The 23,670-nt window shown below is 33.8% G+C and overlaps 2 protein-coding genes across 4 annotated transcripts; one reads left to right on the plus strand and one right to left on the minus strand.

Annotated features, from left to right (window-relative positions):
• Nucleotides 1-11,107: 11,107 nt before the first annotated feature.
• Nucleotides 11,108-13,178, plus strand: LOC120073944 (U-box domain-containing protein 35). Its single transcript, XM_039026869.1, has 4 exons — nt 11,108-11,786; nt 12,363-12,481; nt 12,559-12,668; nt 12,753-13,178. The coding sequence occupies exons 1-4, from the start codon at nt 11,414-11,416 to the stop codon at nt 13,003-13,005; spliced, it is 855 nt and encodes a 284-aa protein (XP_038882797.1). The 5' UTR covers nt 11,108-11,413; the 3' UTR covers nt 13,006-13,178.
• Nucleotides 13,179-13,230: 52 nt separating this feature from the next.
• Nucleotides 13,231-18,512, minus strand: LOC120073943 (serine/threonine-protein kinase D6PKL2-like). 3 transcript variants are annotated; one of them, XM_039026868.1, is made up of 3 exons: nt 18,495-18,512; nt 15,860-16,952; nt 13,231-14,305 (listed from the first exon to the last, which is right to left on the minus strand). In XM_039026868.1, exons 2-3 carry the CDS (start codon nt 16,816-16,818, stop codon nt 13,423-13,425), a joined length of 1,842 nt encoding a protein of 613 aa, XP_038882796.1. In that variant the 5' UTR covers nt 16,819-16,952; nt 18,495-18,512; the 3' UTR covers nt 13,231-13,422. The 3 variants fall into 3 exon arrangements, with proteins under 3 accessions (XP_038882796.1, XP_038882794.1, XP_038882795.1); XM_039026866.1 differs by lacking the exon at nt 18,495-18,512 and adding an exon at nt 17,429-17,714; XM_039026867.1 differs by lacking the exon at nt 18,495-18,512 and adding an exon at nt 17,275-17,714.
• Between the last annotated feature and the right edge of the window lie 5,158 nt (nt 18,513-23,670).

Here is a 23,670-nt window from a genome sequence, read left to right on the forward strand (position 1 = left end):
ATACCTTAAGTGATAACCTAAATAGGTCTGTAGTATAAGGATTAAGGTGGGATACCTGATCCTAGTTACACTACGGATACGGCCCGTTTTGTAGAGGTTTGCAAGTGTTATAAACTACTACAGATGGTAGATCCTAACCATTCATGTGGAGATGTGCGAGTGGGGATGTCCTATACAAAGAGTTTGTATAAGACCTGAACCACAAGATGACTAGACTCTGTATATAACGTCGTTGATACTAGAGACTTACATCTCACCTAAACGACCATAGGTGACACGACCTCAATCCTGAGTGTTTTGGAAACTTCTACCTTTGAGGGCGGTCTTTTGATTAATATGGGTGAGAGTGGCTAGATTGCCAACTCAACATGCCTACCTTTTTAGGGACTTGTCTGATCTAGGAGTTGGGAACTCAATCTACAAGATAGAATTCACTTCTTTCCCGAAGCAAGGATAAGTAGAGAGATTGCTCCCTTAAGGGCTGATTCCAGGGCTTGAACATAGTGGCCACAGCTTCTCTTTGGAAGAGAGGACTCGATCATAGTAGAACTAAAATTATAGAGGTGGTGACGTGAAATTAGCCGTCAAAAACTTGATGACTAAAATTACGGTGAACGCAATATGCGATGCATGTCTTAAGGTATGTGTTTACTATCATGCGTCGATGGTCATGCATTGGAATGAAAATATATGTTACTCTTATATGCGATGACCATGCGTTCTTGTCACAAGTTTTCTTGCACTCACGCCAAGTATAACGTGAACACAAGTTTCTCGGGTGATCTGAGGTCGAACTCAGGGACTTGTAGCTAAATGTATGCAGTGATGTGCTTGCGACGGTTGAATAAAAGAGTGATGGGGAGGTATAAGCTATAAACTACTCCTACTTCTATCTAACTGACAAAGCAATGGGAATATGAATGAGAGATAGAGACACGGAAACTGTTGACGCATAATAAAATGCGTGGAAAATAGATAAAATGTTAGGATGTCTTCATCGCAACCCTAAGCTTGACCGCAAGGGCAACCTCAGCCAATGCAAACTAATGCGTTCATGCCATATATGCCCGCCGCAAATGCACGTGATTTGTAATAGCAAACGGAACTTATTCCTAAGTCTCCATTCTTGCCTATGCGATCTTAATCTAGATCTTCCGAGCCTCGATTCTAACCTAACTCTCTCAAGTCTTAGGTTCTTTCTTTAGACTCTCTCCCGAGTAGCTCTAAAGGTGTGTTGGATGCATGCATAAGACAAGGTAACCATAAAAGCCTAGTTGACATAAGATTATTCCTATTCCTAGTGAACACTTACTTACATTACTTAATGCGACCAACCACTTACCCTCTCAGGTAGTTAGTTGTTGCTGATTGTACTCATAGACAAGCATTGCGTCCGCCTATAGACAAGCGTTGCTACATCTTCACACTAAGCAAATAAGGTTTTCTCATAACACTCACGCAACGACACCTCCCGGTGGTTTGCTACATGCTTCATATTCCTATGTCGTATGACTAAATATGCGATACTCTAGCAATCTCACTAAGTGATGATATGAAAGTTAAGGATGCTAAGTAATGAAGATGGAGATGGAGTCGAAGGAAATTATAGAAATACATTATTTACAAAATGTATTAATTCCTTAAGCCAAAATGTAATGCAATACAATATAAGAAAAAAAAGAGAAAATGAAAGGACCAGCTGAAAGCAATGTCTTGCTTCCAACAGATGTGTGTCAAGGCTGCCGGTGGTGCCATGGATGGGCGGTGGAGCAGACTCTCTCGAGCTCTAACTCCAGCAAAGGCTCCGGTCGTCACTCGAAATGGATGAAGGAGATGAAGAACTCTCAAGCTTTTCTCTCACGCATTCGTCTGGATCACAAAGATCCACCCGAAGGCCGAAACTTGGATGATCTGAAATTATGCTCAGCGACTTCAATTTATAGAGCTTGATCGCCGACAGCATTAATGGACCTGCTCTGATTTTGACATTCACGGCGTGATGGTCCTTTTCTGAATCTCTGCTGCTAACAGTGTGGTAGGTGAAATGTCAACATCATCTTTTGATACTCCCGAGATATGTGTTCATATTGCATTTCACCAACCTTGCGTTCATGCCACTATTATGGTCATCATCATGTAGCCGCAATGTCCTTGAGATGACTGCATTCACTCTATGACTGCAACTTCTCATCAATGACCGCATTCGCTTGGCGACCGCAACTTCTATGCGATGACCGCATTCGTTTGGCGACCGTAACTTCTATGCGATGGACGCATTCGGTTGATGGCCACAACATCCATGTGTCGAATATATGCGTTCATCTTTGCGATGGAGAAATTCTCCGCATGCGGTCGTCAATGCGATAGCCCGGCTTCCGCGTATGCGCCCGCATCAACTACAAAGATAGACAATTGAACACATAATAACACATAATAGTGGGTTAGCTGAGATTTTTAATGCTGATGGACGCAAACTCATTTTCTCATGAATTCCTAACATAATTGCCGCATATTCTGCTTAACAACCCTCATAATTCTAAATAAAAGGCCTAAGATGACGTGTATTTCTGCATGTCATCACACCCCCAAACTTAGAATCATGCTTGTCTTCAAGCATGCGTTATACTCAAGAAATTCTTAACTCACCTTCTGGCTTTCCTTTGCGATGACCAGCCTCTCAGAATATAATTACTCATACCTCTAACCATGGCCGTAACGTTCTCCTTCACTTTGGTTGCTTCTTCAAAAAGATATTTTCTAAGTTTAAATCTGGCAAGCCTTTGCTCAAAAAAATTTTATTCATTCTTCGCAACTTTGCATTCAGCTTTTGAGAATGCGTTTGTTTTGCACTTATTAAAAATGTGGCGTTGAACCTGGCTACGCTCTTCGTTTTGGCTTGCCCACGTGTGTCATGCAGGCATCCAACTTTGGTTGCGTTCCATATTCAACTCAACTCTTGTCTTGCTAGATTTGGCTTGCACCCGATAGAGGAGTTGCGCGTATGCGTTGATCTTGGCAACTTACTTTCGTTTGGGCTTGCCCCCATGTGTGTCATGCGGACATCCAACTACGGGTAAGAGCATTTCACAACTTAACTCTTATCAACATGGGTTTCCCCATTGCGTTGACAGTGGAGTTATTATTCTCAATTTTTTTTTAAGAAATGATCGCAATGTAATGAACGCAATTCTCCGAGATTGCTGCCACCCTCAAACTTAGAGGTCGACAGTGTTCTCACCGCAAAGCTAAAAACAAACTTAACGGGAATTCGATAACCAATGTTTGAGTGAAGGTTTGCACAAAATAAAACTTAAGACTTTCAAAATTTAAAGAAGCTTTTAAAAGTGAGGAGAGCCTTGCGATGTTCAGTTAGTGGATGCGGTGAATTATACGTACCATCATAGATGCATCGCAAAGGAACGCAATCGGATAAGGAGAATTTCAAAAGGATAATGCATAAAAGATAACAAGAAAAGGATCTTAGGCGGAATACTGCATGCGACCATGCTTTGGAATTCATGCGATCGAAGCCATGCGTTGAAAGATGGGGAGAATTCTTCCATTATAACCACTCACCGTGGAGAATTATTGTCGCACCTACAAGGAGCAAACGTACCACAACCAAGGAAGCAACCGCATATCCAAAATAACAATAAAAATAATAACTAAACTAGAAAAGCAAGGTAAAGATAGAGTAGAAGACGTCCTTGGAGAAATTGGAGTAATGTCACCGTAAGGAGTCTCCCATGCAGAAGATTGCTCTCGATTGCTTAGGTCAAGGGGTTTGCCCTGACCTTTGGAACTTCCGGCAATTGGTGGGTGCATACGGCCATCATGCACTTAGAACTACGTTCAACTCATGCGACTGATTGCCCTTCTACCTTGGGGTTAATACTAGCTTTCGGCGCATCGCCTATACTTCAATATTGTTTGCAACTTGATCGCACAAGCTACAATACTCCCAAGGTAAAAAGGTTGTCTGTAGAGACACAAAACTTAACAAACAATTAACTGCCAAGTCCCCAGCAACGGCACCAAAAATTTGGTGACGTGAAATTAGCCGTCAAAAACTTGATGACTAAAATTATGGTGAACACAATATGTGATGCATGTATTAAGGTATGCGTTTACTATCATGCATCGGTGGTCATGCGTTGGAATGAAAATATGTGTTACTATTATATGCGATAACCATGCATTCTTGTCACAAGTTTTCTTGTGCTCACGCCAAGTATAACACGAACGCAAGTTTCTCGAGTGATCCGAGGTCGAACTCAAGGACTTGTAGCTAAATGTATGCGGTGATGTGCTTGCAGCGATTGAACAAAAGAATGATGGGGAGGTATAAGTTGTAAACTACTCCTACTCCTAACTAATAGACAAAGCAGTGGGAATATGAATGAGAGATAAAGACACGGCGGGTAGTAAAATGGGTGGAAAATAGATAAAATGTGAGGATGTCTTTATCGTAACCCTAAGCTTGACCGCAAGGGAAACCTCAGCCAACGCAAACTAATGCGTTCATGCCATACACGCCCGCCGTAAATGCACGTGATTTGTAATAGTAAACGGAACTTATTCCTAAGTCTCCATTCTTGCCTATGCGATCTTAATCTAGCTCTCTCGAGCCTCGATTCTAACCTAGCTCTCTCAAGTCTTAGGTTCTTTCTTTAGACTCTCTCCCAAGTAGCTCTAAAGGTGTATTGGACGCATGCATAAGACAAGGTAACCGCAAAAGCCTGGTTGATGTAAGATCATTCTTATTCCTAGTGAACACTTGTTTACATTGCTTAATGCGACTAACCACTTACCCTCCCGAGCAGTTAGTTGCTACTGATTTTACTCATAGACAAGCATTGCGTCCGCCTATAGACAGGCGTTGCTACAGCTTCACACTAAGCAAATAAGGTTTTCTCACAACACTCACGCAACGCACACCTCCCGGTGGTTTGCTACATGCTTCATATTCCTATGCCGCATGACTAAGTATGCGATACTCTAGCAATCTCACTAAATGATGCAATGAAAGTTAAGGATGCTAAGTAATGAAGATGGAGATGGAGTCCAAAGAAATTATAGAAATGCATTGTTCACAAAATGTATTAATTTCTTAAGCCAAAATGTAATACAATACAATATAAAAAAAGAAGAGAAAATGAAAGGACCAGCTAGAAGCAATGTCTTGCCATTGCTTCCAACAGATGTGTGTCAAGGCTGCCGGTGGTACCATGGATGGGCGGTGGAGCAGACTCTCTCGAGCTCGGAATGGATGAAGGATATGAAGAACTCTCAAGCTTTCCTCTCACGCGTTCGTCTAAATCACAAGGATCCGCCCAAAGACTGAAACTTGGATGATCTGAAATTATGCTCAACGGCTTCAATTTATGGAGCTTGATCGCTGACAGCATTAATGAACCTGCTCTGATTTTGACATTCGTGGCGTGATGGTCCTTAAAAAGAAAATACCAAAAGTCGAGAACCAAACGATGATAAACCAAACCAAATAAAAACCAATCCAATGGTTTTGTTCTTTATTGGAGATTGGTTTGGATTTTTTTTTTTTTTTTTTTTTGTATAACTATTGGTTTGGTTCGGTTCTTGGTTGGTCCAAAAATCGATAAAACTAAATCAACCATCACCTCTGATGGAGGACATAAGTAGAACTCAATCACAATTGACAATGTACTCTTTTGAGATTAGATGTTTGGATCTTCATACTCCATATTTATGGTATTAAGAAAAAAAAAATGAAGTATATATTTCATATGACTATTTTTATTTTTATTTTTTTTAGGCAATGCATGACTAGGAAATTATGAAATATGTAATAACATTAATTAATTTTATACTAAAATAGAAGATGATTTGCATATGATTTATCAATGGAATTAAATCTATCTTTATCAAAATTTCACAAATTTGGGACTATTTTTCAAGATATTTCTTTTCCCAGGAATATGGAGTAATTTGATAATCACACATGATTGTTAGCAGAAATAAAAACTTTTTTAAATATCAAAAAAATAAAATAGTTGTCAAAAGTAAGTTTAGCTCAATGGTAATTGACATGACTTTTCTCCCTAAAAGTTAGAGGTTCAATCTGGTACTGTGTTATCGTGTTGTATTAAAGAAAAAAATAAAGAAAATGATTATGTTTAGGCTAAATGGTGTTTTAATATAATATTCAATAAGTTTGGGTACCCTTTAATTTAGGCTCCATTTGATTAGTTTTTAAAAACTTGTTATTGCTTTTAGATTTTGGTTAATAATTCAACTCTTATACTTAAGAAAGATGCAAATCATAATAAGAAAATGAGAGAATATAGACTTAAATTTTAAACAAATAAAAACAAAAAATAAAATGATTACCAAACAGTATCTTAGTTTTTATTTTTAAAGAGTTGCAATATAGTATCTAATGTTTTGAAATTTTCAATTTAATCTCTCATTTCATAATACTTAAGGGGTGTTTGGGATAAGGAGATGAGATGACACTATAGGAAAAAAAAAAGGTCTACTATAGCTTTGAAAAAATGATACGTAGGTCTATTATTGCATTTTGTTCAAAGTCGTGACAGCTCATGCTATTAAAAGTATTGAGCTTTTTATAGTACTTTTTAAATGCGATCGAAAAGTTCAAATTTTTACAACGTTTTGTTACATGCTATAATAAGCTTCCTTCTATAGCACTTGCTAAATGCTATGAAATGTTTGAGTTTTTATAGCGTTTTGTAGATGCTATAAATACAAGTTTCAAATAGCACATTTAGTCTTTGTAACACGTAAGATAACGTTTCTAAAAAAGGTATAAAATCACTTCTATAGCAAAAATATGTAGCTATTATTTGTCTACTATAGCATTTGTTTACAATTATAATTATTTATTTAATGAAAGCTATAATAAGCCTTGGTGTCAACGTTTTGTATTCATAGTATTTATTAGCTTTTTATAGCTTTAATGAATCCTATTGTTGCATATATAATAACTTCTCAAATATGTTCATAATCCTATTGTTGCATTTCATACATTTCTACATATAAGAAATCAAATAAAATTATATTTATATAATCCCCAAATAAATATTATCAAAATAAGCATTCAATGCAAGATTCATATATCCCAACAAAAAAGATATATATTAATGAATACTAGAAACTTGGAGATGAAATAAAACATAACTTTATAAATTACAAAATATGTCAATATCAAATTCAAAATAACTCCAACTTAGTTGTCTATGTAGTCGACCACAAAATACTTGAAGATGTATGCACTGTTAGTCTTTCATCAACTTACAAAAAAAGTGAAGTAATAAAAAGTTTAAGTGCCACATTTTTAATTTGCCTGCCCAAAATTTTAGAATTTTTAATAGCCGTTTGTAAAAATGTTGTTAATAAAAGCTATATTATAAACAAATTGTTGTTGCATGAGATGGGTTGAGATATGAACACAACTCAATACCATGTCTACCAACAGTACGTTCAACCTTCGTCACCACGGATTCCTTGATGCTCAACTACGACAACCAGCTTTGGCTACCACCTCTAACGGCCAACTTCAAAAACTACCACCAATGACCAACTCTGGCAACCTCCGATAGCAGCCACTCCACCAACTCCAACGACCATTATTTTAAATTAGGACTACTATAAAGTTACATTTTGTCGACACATGAGTTTTTTGTTTTACTGACGCTCGTGATATAAAATCGTCAATAAAACCTTAATTAAAGCTTAAAAATAACTATTAATTTAAAAATGCATATAAAACATCAATAAATATTTATATTTAAGTTGACGCACAAAATTGTCAATAAAAACACATTTGTTGACACAAAAGTACGTAAGTTCTATCAAAACGTTGAATTCTCGATTTTTTTATTAGTTCATAGTATTTTATAGTCGTTGTTTATAGTAATTTGATATTAATAAGATCACTTTTATCATGTAAGAAATCATACAAATTCGTATGTAAAAACACTTTTGAGAAAAAAATTGTCAGACACATGAGTATTTTTATTTTAAGAATTTTTTATCAAAAGTGTTAAAATAAAAATGACTTAACTAGAAACGTTACATGCACAAATTTACAAAATGATTGCTTGAAAAAATTGAAATGCATGATCCAAAAAGTAAACCCTAAACTTCATTTCCCAAAGCTCTCAACAATATATGTGCTTAAAAAAACAATAAAATAAAGTGCATTCTATAGTTTTCAAAAAATATATATATAATTATTGAATAAAAAAGTTTCCAAACAAAATTAAATCGAACAAAATTGTATGTAAAAAACTTTTGAAAAAACATTGCCAGATATATGAGTGTTTTATTTTAAACAGTTTTTATCAAAAATGTTAGAATAAAAATGACTTAACTAAAACGTCACATGCACAGAGTTGTAAAATGATTGCGTAAATTGAAAAAGAGAGAGAGAAAGAAATGCTTAATCCAAAAGTAAACCCTAAACTTCATTTTCCAAAACTCCCAACAATACATATATGCTTAAAAAACAATAAAATAAAGTCCAATCTCTACTTTATTAAAAATATATATGCAGAAGTATTGAATAAAAAAGTTTCCAAATAAAAACAATCATCACAAAAATAGATTATTTATGCAAAAAAAAAAAAAAAAAAAGCACCAAATATCCCTAACTAGGGTATGCACAGAGGCACCGAAAACTAATTCGACTGACCTAAATTGATTGAATTAAGGTCGATCGGTCGGGACTAGGGCTTGGTCGGTTAGTTGCCGGTTTTCCTATAAAAAAATGTGGAAAATCGACTGACCGATTAATATATATAATTTTTTTTAATTTTTTAAAAAAATAGGTTTAAATACTATTTTAGTCTCTGTACTTTCAAAATATTCATTTTGGTCCTTGAACTTTTAAAAAGTGACTATTATGGTCCATTCATTTTCATTTTTACTTCATTTTTAAGGGATCAAAATGGTCCTTTTTTTAGAGTTAAATGATCAAAATGAACTTAAGGTGAAAGTACAATGATCAAAATGAATATTTTGAAAGTACAAGGACCAAAAGAAACCAAACTTGAAAGTATAGAGACCAAAATATACATTTTAAAAGTATAAGAGATCAAAATGAACCAAAGCCAAAAGTATAAGGATCAAACCTGTATTTAAACCAAAAAAATAAGTATAAAAGTAAGCACACTACCATCATCCCAAGCCTACTGCCTTAGCATTTATTTATTATTCTTTTATGTTGCCTAATTTCCAAATCCATTACATGATTGATTTAAATTTTTTTCATTAAAAAATTATTAATTTAAATTTTAAAAAGTTGCAAATTATATTAACCTAACAATAACACTTCATCAATTCATATTTTCTTTTCATTCACCTTGGCTTTGCTTGTTAAATTTTTTTTATTAAAAAAAAAAGACAAAAAAAACCAAAAAAAAGGACAAAAACTGACTCGATTGACCGTCTGTCAGATTTCACATTTTTTTATTAGTTTTCGTTGTCGATTTTCTCTTAAAATTGACATTGACCAACTGATGCAAATCCTACCCTTGACATATGAACTCGACATTCCAAATATTCAAAACATAGACATGTGAACTTTACAGACATATAAACTCAAGTTAGCACGCCAAATAACTTCTGAGTGAATCATCCAAAAGTTTGGAAGAAAAGCATTTAAGAAAAGAAGATTCAAATTTTCTATTAATTTATTATAAATTTAGAGAGCTAGAAAGTTTCCACTCCTAGATAAATTTGTTTGTTCTCTAATTTTTTTGTCAATTTACCAAGTGGTGTACCTTTAAGTTTATCATCAACTAAATTTACATTTGTGGACGAACTAAACTCAAAAAAATGTTAATACATAAAAGACTAAATTGAAAAGAAAATACCCAAACATTATGAGGACAAAAGCATATATTAACCATGTCCTTTTTTAATATCAAAGTAAGCCTCAATAAAAACTAGGTTTAAATAGTATTTTGGTCTCTATATTTTTAAAAGTTTTTATTTCAGTCCCTATATTTTTAATTTTGGTTCATTTTTATTCGTATACTTTTAAAATATTCATTTTGATTCTTATATTTTTAGAAAATGACCATTTTGATCCCATCATTTTTCACTTTTACTTCATTATTAAAATTTCACAAAATAGTCACTTCTTGAAAGTTCATAAACTAAAATGAACCAAAATTGAATGTATAAAGACTAAAATAAATATTTTAAAAATTCATTAACTAAAATAAACCAAAGTTGAATGTATGAGGACTAAAATGAACATTTTGAAAGTTCAAGAATCAAAATGAATCAAAATTGAAAGTATAATAACCAAAATGAACCTTTTAAAAATATAAGAACCAAAATGATGAAAAACTAAAAATATAAGTACCAAATTAGCATTTTTAAAAAAAAAATCTAAATCTCATTACATTGACTTAGAAAAAAAAATGGAAATATTATAAATGGCAATTATCAGAGATATTCGAATATTCCAATGGTATTTTGCTATTATGTCAACTTTGACAGCCACCTGCATCTCTGGAGACTATATATAATTATTTCTTGGGTTATAAATTTAAGTACGGCAACTTATAATTAATTTATTAAAAAAAAAAAGGAAAAAGAAACTAATCCATACATGCAAACTCTTTTTAAGTACAACAAATAGGTATCTTCCAACTTCAAAATATATATATACACATATTTACACACGGTAAACCATACTCCCTTTAATTCAAATACACATGATTTAACTTCTTGTTATCCACCTAAAAATATAATTATCATAAAATTTCAATTTAAACTATAATTTTCATGACTTAAACTAATTCATTAAACTAAGGATTTAGTTTTTGAACTTTCGCTTGCAAGCAATTTAGTTCATGTAATTTCATATAGTAACTATGTAGTCTTTTAACCATACTATAAAATAATTTAGTCTTTCAATGAGTTTGACAGTTCAATTTTTAATATTTAGGCTCCAACTTTTCCATTATAAATTTTGGAGTCCAATTTTAACACTTTATAAATTTAAGGACATAAATTTTATAATTGAAAATTTAAGAGTGTGTTTACGATTACCACCCCTCCATTTATATTAAAATAGTTTTAAAATGATGTCCCATTGAAATTATCATAGAGATAAAACCATTTCACAATGGATAATAAAATATGTGGAAGAGACCGTACAAAAACAAGAAGTCAAACCTATGAAATTAACCAAATCCGTTATTTGAAGAGCCGTTTAAATTAGCATCATCCTCCGTCCAAAAAACATCACTCCAAGAAGTTGGAAAACTGTAACACACACCCAAAATCAAAGCCCCCATTTTTCAATATCGGATTTCATTTCTGTTTCTTCACCTTCTTCTTCCCCAAGATTTCTCACCTCAAACAAATCAATCCCAGTTCCCCATTTTCATCCGCCATGTCGGCGTTGCCATCTGCGGCGGAGGCCAGGGAATTTCACTCCGATGAAGCGTTCGAAAGTGAGTTCAGCAATTACAGATACAGCAGCAGCATAAGCGAGATTGAGGACGAGAATTCGGCAGAGACGTTAGACACTAAAGGAAAAAAGGTCTCGGCGGCGGCGTTAGAGAGTATTAGAGAAGATTACAGTGGTGGGTGTTCCTTCTCGTCGGATGCTCTGAAATGGGAGGATTGTGTTTATGTTGGAGTTGGGAAAAGCGATTCCAGTATGGAAGCTCTTCAATGGACGCTCAAGAACGCCATTACAACTTCCACCACTGTTGTTTATCTCTTACATGTCTTCCCTGAGATACGTTACATTCCCAGCCCATGTAATTATATTTCTGGACTCTCTGTTTCTCTTTTTGTTTCTTTTGACAGAAAATTTTTGGTCAAAAACTCCATATACTCTCTCTTTTTTCTCTATCTCTGGTCAAAGCCTCATGTTTGAACTTTTAGCTTTAAGTTGGAAAGTGGCCATTTGGCATGATGGGAATGGTTCTGAGGTGATTTACTGCTTTTAGAGAATCTCTGCTCTGCTTCTGTTGTTGTATTTGACACTTACTGTTTCAGATTCTTCTTCTTCTTCTTCTTTAATGGTCTTTGCGCATGGGTATGATCTACAGTTTTATGTTTTTGAGAGTGGAAAAGTTTGAACACTGATTCTTCTTGACAAGTGGAAGTTTTTTTTCTTTTTTTTTTTTTTTTTTCTGGGTTCTGTTGGACTGGAACAGAGGATGAGTGTTTTGTTGTTACTTTTTTTAGTACTGACAACATTGATGAACAGAAACACCAGAACGTTGGTTTTTATCTTGGTTGAAGGGAAATCTATTCAGAAAAGTCATAAACTGTTGGAGATAATTATGAATCTATGATGGAGTGATCTTTGTTTGTTTCTGTGATGGCAGTGGGAAAGATTCCAATTAATCAGGTGAGTAAACAACAAGTGGCTATCCATGTAGCCCAAGAAGAAAGCAAAAGAAAGGATTTTCTTCAGAATTTTATTGATTCCTGTTCTGCTGCTAAGGTACCAACAAGAAAATGGCTGATTTCTAACCTAATGAATCTGTGATTTGTTCTCTCTCTCACTTATTGATGGAACAGGTTAAGGCAGATACTGTACTGATTGAAAGTGACATGGTGGCAAGGGCAATTTTGGATGTTATACCAATTCTCAACATAAGGAAGCTAGTCCTTGGAGTCAACAAATCCAGGTAACTTCTCTCTAGATGTGAAGACAAACTAATCAACTAGCCATACTCAAGTTTTTCTAATCATTGTTTCTTGGAAATCATTAGGAAGTTGAGATCTCGAGGGGGGAGTGGAATAGCTAATGAGATACTTCAGAAAGCTCCGGAATTTTGCGAGGTAAAGGTTGTTTGTGAAGGGAAAGAAATGAGCCAACTGGGTGGATCGCCCTCTCCTCTCTCTTCACCTCGCTACCAAGATGATAGCTTCAAGGACAATAATAATCCTAATTCCAGCATTATAGAAGCAGAACAACGAAACAATTCAATTTCTTGCATGTGTTTTAAGACTAGGTTTGTCTGAGCAACATGTACATCAAGTACATTACAATCTCTTGTCCCTAATATTGTGTAGCTTTTTTGATACCAATGTTCTTTGGTGTCTTCTGCCTATAAAGGTTCAAAGTTTGTATTCTCGATTTCTATGTAACAGTACTTCAATGAGATTAGATGAATGCAAAAGATTGTTCCTATGGATACTGGGGAGAGTCTGGATTCTGATGCTGAAAATAGCTAAAGATGTACATTCTAAAGAGTCAAGCAAAGAATCCATTCAATACTTGTGCAACATCAATTTGAAACTGTCAACAGACAACAACAAACTTACAGTGTTTCATCATCTATCAATATGCTTCTTCCTCACTAATCCCCCTGCCATACAGAAATGTTTTAGGCAGGCTTTCATTGATAAACACCCTCTATAAAGTGTACGGATTTCCCTCTAAAAGAAATCAAACTCAAGATAATTATCGGAAGCTTTTTTATCTGCAGCTGCTGCTGCTGCAATAGCAGCAGCCTTTTCACTGGTTGAGGCCACTGCATGTGGTATTCTCTCAATCTCGACCGGCCTCGGGATTTCAGGAGGAGTAGCACAACGTATTAATGCCCAATTTACACCTTCAAAGAAAGGATGCTGCTTGATCTCAGTTGCTCCACGTTTATAAGCCAATCTTTGCTGTGGTTCCTTCACTAGCAATCCTCTTATCAGATCCTTTGCAGCAAAACTCACGACCGGAGCATCTGGAAACCGAAGTGGCTGACCAACAATGTTGAATAGTGTAGCTCGATTTCCAGACCCCTTAAAAGGAGTTTTACCAAACAGTAGCTCGTATAGAAAAATTCCAAAAGTCCACCAATCTACAGCACTTCCATGGCCTTCACCCTTGATTATTTCAGGTGCCAAGTACTCATGTGTTCCAACAAAAGACATGGATCGGGCATCGGTTGGTTCTGCAATGAGCTCTGGCAATGGGCTGACCTGATTTCCCATATCAATTTTGGGTTTTCGTTCCTTCTTTGACTTGCTAGAAAAGAGACGAGGTGAGAAGCAGGTTGTAGGAACTACACAAGATGGTTGGATGCAGGAAGGCTCGATGCAAGCAGGCTGCACGCAGTAACCTGTGTTCTTTCTTAAAGCCTCAGACTCCACAGAGAGATTTTTTACAAGAGTCGGGTTAACAGCACAACGGAGAGATAGGTCAAAGTCTGAAAGCATGATGTGTCCATCTTCCCTCACAAGAACATTTTCTGGCTTAAGATCACGGTACACAATCCCAAGCATATGCAGGTATTCCAGTGCAAGAAGAACCTCTGCTACATAGAATCTGCATTATCAAAGAAGGAAAATTCAGTACCACTGTCAACTTATTTGCAAATATTACTATATAAGAGAACAGATGTTAATTTCACACGGGATATAGTCCTTCAGCCATTCTGCTTTTGCCTGGAAGATAACGTCCGGTAAAAAAGTAGGGACATTCTCATGTTACTGCTGTTCAATTCTTAAGCAACACTTCTATCAGGAAACAATACAAAGACAACCTTTCCTGATTCATTAAGTACCAAAAGTGTAGTTGATAGATGCAAATGAACCGAACACAAAATTACGAGCAATAACAGGTAAACCTGATGACTGGAATGCAATATAAATGCCACTTTCTATTATTTCTAAGGAATGGAAAGAGATTAGGTGTCATGTACGTTGGAAAACATACTTTTCTAATAGACAATCCCTCTTGACCAATTTCATGAGACAATCTAATTTGGCCTACAACATCTAGTCATTGGAACATTTTAAAGACTAACATTCTAAGTAGGAATCTATCATAGAGTTACTCATACCCTAAAGAAACATAAATTTAAGCCAGGACCAGGTAGAAATACTACCATCATAGATAAGATGAGCCAACTTGAGTAGTATCTATGGCTGTAATCCTGCTTAGACTTCTGAAAATTGAAGTATAAAAAACAAGAAAAGAAAGAAGATAAAATTAGCCGAGATCTCTCAACCAAAGAAGAAACCTAGGAAACATAACATAAACCTCATGAAACCATCTACATAAAGGTCGTGATATGTTCATGTAATTCCAGGCTACTGGTTTTAGGAGGATGCTAATTCTCATTGCCCTTTTTTCTTCACTGTACTATTATTTATAGTGGAATACTATTACATATCCAAAAAGAACTTAAATAAATGTACAGCAGGAAAAGTCTTTATAAGAACAATCAAACACAATACCCTTATCTACATAAACGTGAAACAGTTTTCATTCCTATAGTCATTACCCAAAAGATGAATCTGATGGTGGTAATACTGTATGTTTATCACACAGAGAATCATTCTGAACCTGCGATTCAAAATACTATGTTACTCTTATGACAGCATGACAATAAGCATGTGGATTGGCGTTTGTGTTCTTGATGAATGTCCTAACTATATTAAGTGAAATTTTGAGTAGAAACCGTTGAGAATCCTACTCTCAGCAAGAAAATCAGTAACTTGCACCATTGCATATGCACCTCATTGTTCATCAGATCGCCTAATGGCTGTTGAGGTAATTCATCCAGTGAGGAGAAGTTAAGATATATTTGACCAAAAACCCATTAGCTGCAAATGGAATGGGCAAAAACAATTCCTAGTAGCTTTTATTAGGGAAGGAGAGGTGATAAACAATTTAAATGTTTGTGATACTGGCAGAAAAATAGAGACGATTTTTGTTTGCACAAACAAAAAGACAAGATAGATATAGAGCAGAAAATCAGACTGCAAGATATATCGAGTTAGATCCAGGACAGTGAACACAAACATTCCATTAGCATGCATAAACTGCAAGAATGGTAAGTATGAATAAAGTGATGTATAATTGCTCTTAACTTACTTCACCGCCTGCTCAGGAAAATGCTTCCCTGGTTGCCTCTGCCTTAGAGTGTGCAAGTCTCCTCCAGGGCAGAACTCCATCACCAAGCATGAAAACTTTTCTGTCTCAAAGTGGGTGTATAACGTTGGAAGGAAGGGGTGATCAAGAGATTGAAGTATTTCTCTTTCTGTCTGTGCACGAAGCAACTTTTTACGGCTTGCTAGAGTATTTTTATCCATAACCTTCATTGCGAAATGGCATTTGGTTCCCCTTAACTCAGAGAGATAGACACTCCCAATATCCCCACAACCCAACTTCTTCAGAAGTCTAAAATGACCTAATCCCATAGCCCCATCTTTTGCACGGACAACTTGAATGGCCTCCCATCTCAAATCATTTGCTTTGTGAGGTTTACTGATACTACTACTAAAACTACTGCAAGAGCTCTCATCACTTATATCACTGCTTGTGCTCCCTCTACATATACTGCTCTTTCCACTCTCAACATAGTTACCATGGTCGCTAACCTTTGTACTTCCACTGGTTTTCGCAAGACAGCTAGTCCCATCACTTACTTTGCCGGAAAAAGAACTACTCTTTACACTTCCATATTCTGATGTTTTCTTCTCTTGGTCTAGTGAGCTTCCAGGTGAGCATTTAGTTTCATTGTGAGGGGAATCTTCTTCAGTTGATGTCTGTTTCAGACCAGGTGACGATATGCTAAAATTAAATTTTTCAGTCAACAACTTAGCAGATCCATTTTGATCCGATACCGGTGACTTTTTGTCGGAAGATATTTCCATATCCTTCTTTGAGGTACTCTTTACTGATTTAGACTGGTCAGAAGTAACAGATACAGGTTTACTTAACTTGGAAATCTGCGGAGGCAAGGGCCCAGTATCCTTTCCATTAACCATTTCACCATTAGCTGGTTTTTGTGGCTGATTTGAGGAAGCTTTGGAACCAGCAATTGAGGCCATACGGCTACTAACGAGTCTTAGAATGAATCAGATTGAAAGGGTCCATAGCACAGCAGCTGTTCTCCGAACCATCCTATCTTCCATTAGCAGCCCATCCCAATTCTCCTTCATGTCCACCGAAAGCAACGATTGATCTATGAAAAAAATGAAAAATGAATTTAATGACCCACGCAAACGGAACAGATGCAGATGCGTTACAGAGGGGAAAAACGGGCAGAGGGCAAAGAAGATGCTTAAAAAGTGAAAACAAAAGCAATGAAAATTTTGAGGCAAAAATTAACAGATGAAATGACCATCAAATCAAAATATCAGTCGAGCAACATAGCCATTGCAAATGCAGTTTCTGGGTATAATTTCAACTAGTCAAAACTGAATCAAAATTACTAAACGAACTCCATAAACATGATCAACGACTAATATGAACTTGTAAGAGCCAAAAAGCCAGATCTTTCTCACTGAACCACAGTTTTCAGTGAAACCCCATCACAGATCCAAAGCCAGGCTGCGACCCAGATGCGAGAAACATAACCAGAAGATAGGACGATGCAGACCCTTGAAGAACAAAGGCAAGAGAACCAAAAAGCAAAGCGAGAGAAGCCGAAAAGTATACCCAAAAAAGAAGAAGAAGAAGAAGAAGAAGAAGAAGAAGAAAATTTCAAGAACTGGAGCTGAGCAGCTTTGCTTTTCTTGGCAGTAAAAGGGGTGCTGTAGAAAGACTTCCCAGAATAGCTCAGCCCTGGGAGAAATGGGAGAGAGAGAGGAGGCAAAGGGACGGAGAAGAGAGTAATAAAAATGAATTTAGCTCTGGTTCTGGCGGATTAGAATAGGAGGAGAGGTAGAGAGAGGGTGAGCGGTCAAAGGCATAAAGTTATGCTCTTTCTACTCTAAATTTTTATTGGTTATTTGAACTATAACGAAAATAATTTGAAGTCGCCAAACATCTTCTGAGGTCCCGCACTGTCTATCACGCCTTTACACAGAAATCCTTCATTTCCAAGTTCATTACTACATTATTTTCTCTTTCCTTTCCCACTCCCACATCAAATTTGGGGTTTTTCTGTGTACGAATAACTCTAATTTATGTGGTTAATATCATAGGAAGGATCCTCTTTCATTCTCAAAATAAACATGTTAATTATTTATACTATCTCTCATATACTAATAATGAAGATTTGGAGTAACGAGCGCATGTGAAAGAGTTAGAAAGAGAGTTAGCGAAAGAGAAAAAAATGAATCACTTTAGTGTGTGAGAGTACTATTGTATTAGATTAATTGAACTTGTAATTTCTCATTTGTTAAAATCGTGGAGGGACGGTATGAATAATTAACATGCTCTTAGTACGTTTTGATAAAGACAAAAGATCATTCTTCATTATTTTCAAAATCTATGACAAATAATATCAACCATCTAAATTTTAAATCATTTGAAAAAAAAAAAACCATAATTTTTTTAAAAAAAAAGGCTCACAAATTTTCTCACATGTATAATCATTTTTCCAACATAAAAAACTTGCATTATAAGAGGAAAAAAAACAAACAGATAACGTCTGATTTAGATTTTTCTAACAAACATAGTTGAAGAAAAGGGTAATTTTAAGCTCTTAAAAATAAAAGGAATAACTTCAGGTAGGAGAGAAAGTATATGTCTCCATAAAATATGGATTTGGCAAACTTACTTTTTATTGAAATTTTCGAATAAATTCACGATGTTTGTCAACAAAGAATAGTTGTTTGCCTCCAAAATCAAGCCAGGATGCGTTGTAAGACTCTGATTTGACTCGGAAAATTAGAGCAATAGTCCAAAATTCCTGCCACTTTTTCCCCTAGTAGTGCCTGCTTACAGAAGCAAAGTGCATAATTGGAATTGTACAATCATAATTAATCAAGAAAAAAATATATATAATTAGTCTAACACCATTAATTAATTTGAAAAACATGTCTCCATCTTTATTTTAAGGTAATATAATTAAGCATGTCCCTGTCAACATTATTGGACTGGTTTTGATTAATTTTCACTACAATTTTCGGTAGAAATATTTATTAATAATGTAAAGTGGGAAAGCATGCATTAAAATGGTTTATATATTTTCACTACAGAACTAAAAAAAGACAACAAATCAACTTTTGATACCCACTTACGTTTGTTTCTTCTTGGTCGTGGACAACGTTACCGATTCAAGTCACAATTCAGTCCCAATCTAAATCACATTTGGACACAAAAAGGAAATATTATTACTGCCCTTTGACTTGACCTCCCCATTTTCTTATCTACATCTTAACTAAACTTTTCCATACTTTGCTTAAGAAACTACTTCTTTCTACTCCTTTTTCTTCCATTCCATTTTTCTTATTCTTTTATAGTAAGACAATGGTTGTCGGGCAAAGTCTAAGACCCACGAACGGACCCCTAAGTTCAAGGAAATTAGGAAGTGGTATTGAAGAACACACGTCCTAAAAGAGAAAAGTCAAAGCCTCGAATTTTAGGTCAACCAGTCGAGTCGAAGGAATTATACTAATCCTCTGACTCTGCAACTTCGAGAATCGCAATCCTTCTTACATTATCGTTATTACACGTAACTACAAATAAATATTAGAGGAAAAACATTATAAATAGTCTCATCTCATTCGATAACCTTTAAAGAAGAAGTGAGTAAACTCAAAAAAAAAAAAAAAAAAAAAAAAAAAAAAAAAAAAAAAAAAAAAAACTTTAACCCTCTTGAGCAATAAAATGAGTTAGAAAGTAAGTTGAAAAAATAAAGGGTAATCTCAATTCTTACCTTATTGGCAGCCTATTGTATTTTAATACCAAATGGAAGTGTACATATATTAATCCCAGTAGCATTGAACCAATCAAATTGAAAGCTTTCTCCTTTCTTCGTATCTGTGCCAATTTATTACAGATTGAACATTGTTTTTAGCAATTGGAATTCAAATTCACATATAAATTAAACAATGTTATTAAGAATCACACAGCTCCATGCTTAGAGGTGCGAGCTGTTCAGCCTGTCCCACGTGCCTACGCTTCATTTTGAAATTTCAATGTAAGGTAAAAAAAAAAACCCTACTTTTAGACCGAATTTTGGATAATTAAATGTATTAGTTATTAATTTTCAAAATATATCTTTTTAATCGTCATATTTGATAGATTACGTATATTTGATCTTTGAATTTTCAAATCAAAATGCATTTTTTTAGTCTCCCATTTTTAGAATAAAAAAATTTTAAAAACTTATTGTATAAACCTTTTAAACTTCTTTTTAAAAACTCAAAGACTAAAAATTTACATTTTGAAAATTTATTAGGCAAATGTATATATTCTTAAAAACTCAAGAATAAAAAATTATATTTTGAAAATTCATGAAGCAAATGCACATTTTCAATTTAATTCTTATACCGGCATATGTCAAATTTTAATCCATTTTAAATTTTAGTCTCAAATACTACCTTATGGTTGAAATTTCCAAAAATCTATTTATTATTTATTAGTATTTTTACTATAAAATTTAAAACATATTTACATAATGGTTTTCTTTTAGGGCTGTTTTCAAATATAAAAAAATGAATCAAAATATTTACAAGATATAACAAAAATTTAGAACTATCAATGATAGATGATGATAGATAATGATAGACTTCTATCAGATCAGTGACATTGATAGACACTATCAGCATCTGATAGTTCTACAATTTTGTTATATCTTGTAAATATTTTCAACAGTTTTACCATTTGAAATAATTTTCCTTTCTTTTACATGAAAATTATTAGCTTAAATATCATTTTAGTTTTTGTACGGGAGAGTTTGTTCAATTTTAGTTTATATATTTTCAAATATCCATTTATAGCCCCATACTTTTAATAAATTCTAAATTTTATCACTCAAAGTTAATTTATTAAAATTGGCTAAATAATAACATAAATAGTTTTCACGCATATTGTTTTAAAAAAAATTAGTAAAAAGCATTAATGGATAACAAAAAAATTCTTTAAAAAATCCACAATAAACTATTTATAGGACTAAATTTAAGATTTAACATCTGAAAATATACTAAAATTCAACCATGATATTTTAATCAAACAATTTTGATTAAAAAAAAGGTAGTTAGGGTCTATTGCCTGTATTTAAGCAGTGGAAGGGTGGTCCTCATCCCATCTGATTATTATTAGACAATAGCAAGTAGCTTAAACATGACAAAGGGGTGTAAAATCAGATGAAGACACTTGGCATCATCTGCCTTATTAATAAAGTAAATTTGAATCTACAGTTTTCTTTTTTCTTTTTAAAAAATGACAATGGAATATATTCCTTAGCTAAACTTAGATGCTTCTCCCCCTTTCGATCGGCTCAATGGCTACACTGTTCGAAGCATCTTGGATGCTTCAATACAGTAAAATCAAAGGGTACCCTGTTTTTTAATTTTCAAAGAGATGCAACCAACAATGGCGCCCTCACCCTTGTATTTCTTCTTTTGAACTTAACTAGTTTTAATTCAACCATTATCTCTCTTTACCATAAACAATCAATCATTAGAATCATATTAAATAAATCCATAAGCTCCTATTCAATTGAGTGAATCTTGTTCTTTTGAAGGCTTTTCCATTACAAAATGAAGTGGGCATCTTTTATTTGTTGGAAAGGGAGGGTTTATGAGTTAGGGGCTAAAGGTGGTGAGTGAGATAGAGGATAGCTATAAGAATAAAAAGAGCTTAAAGCTTTCAAATGTAATTCATGGGTTTAAGGAAAAGGCTAGCTACGAAATTGCTTGGCAATGGGGAAAAAGAAAGGGCAGAGAGAAGGGTAGATTCATCAAGACACGAGAGAGGCTAAAGTCTAAGGACGTGTTACTTTTCACCGCTTAAGTTCATGGGCTCCAGCCATAAGCCCAGCCCAACACCTTTTTACAGAACAGATTCAGCTTGTCGTTTTTCTATTCCCAATTTTAAAAAATTGGGCAAAAACATTTTCTTGATAAATAATAAACATGTATGTTTCACCTTAAAACTTTCGTTTTCATTCAATTGGTCTTAATTTAAATGAGTGTTATAATTTTTATCCAGTTTCGGAAAAAGTTATAATTTCTATCTTTGATTTCATATTTGCTCATTCATCCACTCATTTTAAACAAAAAAAAAAATATTGTAATTTTTTTAAAAAAAAAAAAAAGTGACTTAAAATCGTGCTTGACAAAGCTGATAGGCAAGTAACATTTACTTTAAAAAACGACACAACAAAATGACAAAAAAACAACTATGATATCAATTTCTTTTAGGTTTAAATCCTATTTTGGTCCATGAATTTTGAAACTTATTCTATTTTGGTCTCTAAGCTTTCAAAAACATCCATTTTAGTCCCTGAACTTTTAAAAAATACTTATTTTGGTTCTTGTCGTTAGGATTCCGTTAACTTTTTAACAGAAGGTTGAGGTGACTTATATTTTTTATGACTATGATACCATATAAGTTAATCACCTTAAAAAATCTAGGGTTTTGAATTCAAATTAGAGGGTGAATTGGTTTTTTTATGAAGAAAATGCAATAGTCGTTTTGCCTTTCAGAATTTAGTCATTCACTTTGCCTTTCAGATTTTAGTCGTTCAATGAGATATTTTTCTCTGCTCCTCTCAATCCTTTCTTCCTCATCTTTCTTTTTAGTTATGTGATTCACTGAGGTAATATTTATTTGCAATTTCTTAGATTTTATTTTCCCTATAAGTTGCACTTTTTTGCATTTCTTAGTTTATTTTACCTTGTCATGGAATGTTTTATTCTTGTGTTTAAAAAGTTGACATAACATAATAGAGTGGAGAAGAATACATAGAAAATAAAATATTGTTGATTGAGAAAAAAAAAGTTTTACATGGAAAATAGACAGGTCCTTTATGAAACATCTTCTACACTAATATGTTAGTTATGTGATATTTTGATTTTACTCTATTTTCTTCTAATTTTCTTGGAGATTCTAATTGAAAAAATAGGACTTGTAGCATTTTTTTTTTACATAAAAAACATGAAGACTTAAATCACTAATAGTTAAAAAAAAAGGTAATTATTTTACATGATAAACTGTTGAAAATGTTTATAATTAATAGTAAAATATCATAGTTTATCTACGATAGACCGCGATAGATAGTGAAGTTTTCTTATATTTGTAAATATTTTTGTTTATTTTCTTATATTTGAAAACAAATCTAAAAAATATACGGGTTTTTTACATAAAAGATTTATAGTTGAAAAATAAATATAAGCCATAAAAAAATGTAAGCCTTCTATTACAAAGTTAATGAAATCCTAACCACAGAACGCAGAGACCAAAATAAATACTTTTTAAAAATTTAGGAACAAAAATAGACATTTTAAAAGTTGAGAGACCAAAATAAAACAAAAGTCAAAGTTGAAGTACCAAAATAGGATTTAAACCTTTTCTTTATTTAAAATCCTATCAATTTCATATCAAATAATCAAGCATAAATTTTATAGTTCATAAAATGCACATGAACTTTTTTACTTAATAGTTCTTCCAACAAAAAAATTATCAAAAGGTAAATTTACAAGTATTATTCAAGTTTGAAATAAACATTTCTCAAGTTTATGGTGCAATTTGGTGAAATTAAAATCCTATGATAAAATTTAATATATTTTATCCAGTTTTATGAGTAACATTGATTTTTCTCATAGAATTTTTAATTCTTTTTCTTTTATATTTAACTTAATGGAAAAAATATTTTTCAACTTTATTCAACATAGTAAGTGAGAGTATAGAAATTTGAACTCCGGACCTCAAGGGAGATAATTTATGTCAATTACCATCTACCCACGCTTGCTTTAGTTTCCTTCTAAATTTTAAACTCAATAAAT

This window comes from Benincasa hispida, chromosome 3 (assembly GCF_009727055.1).
Source record: "Benincasa hispida cultivar B227 chromosome 3, ASM972705v1, whole genome shotgun sequence".
In the NCBI taxonomy this organism is placed as follows: domain Eukaryota; kingdom Viridiplantae; phylum Streptophyta; class Magnoliopsida; order Cucurbitales; family Cucurbitaceae; genus Benincasa; species Benincasa hispida.

Bases quoted from the DNA above. Each gene is read 5' to 3' on its own strand.
- LOC120073944 (XM_039026869.1), top strand. From the start codon at position 11,414: ATGTCGGCGTTGCCATCTGCGGCGGAGGCCAGGGAATTTCACTCCGAT. The intron at 12,482-12,558 runs GTACCAACAAGA...TTGATGGAACAG, and splicing joins ATTCCTGTTCTGCTGCTAAG to GTTAAGGCAGATACTGTACT. The intron at 12,669-12,752 runs GTAACTTCTCTC...GGAAATCATTAG, and splicing joins CTTGGAGTCAACAAATCCAG to GAAGTTGAGATCTCGAGGGG.
- LOC120073943 (XM_039026868.1), bottom strand. From the start codon at position 16,818: ATGGCCTCAATTGCTGGTTCCAAAGCTTCCTCAAATCAGCCACAAAAA. The intron at 14,306-15,859 runs GTAAGTTAAGAG...TTGATAATGCAG, and splicing joins TTTCCTGAGCAGGCGGTGAA to ATTCTATGTAGCAGAGGTTC.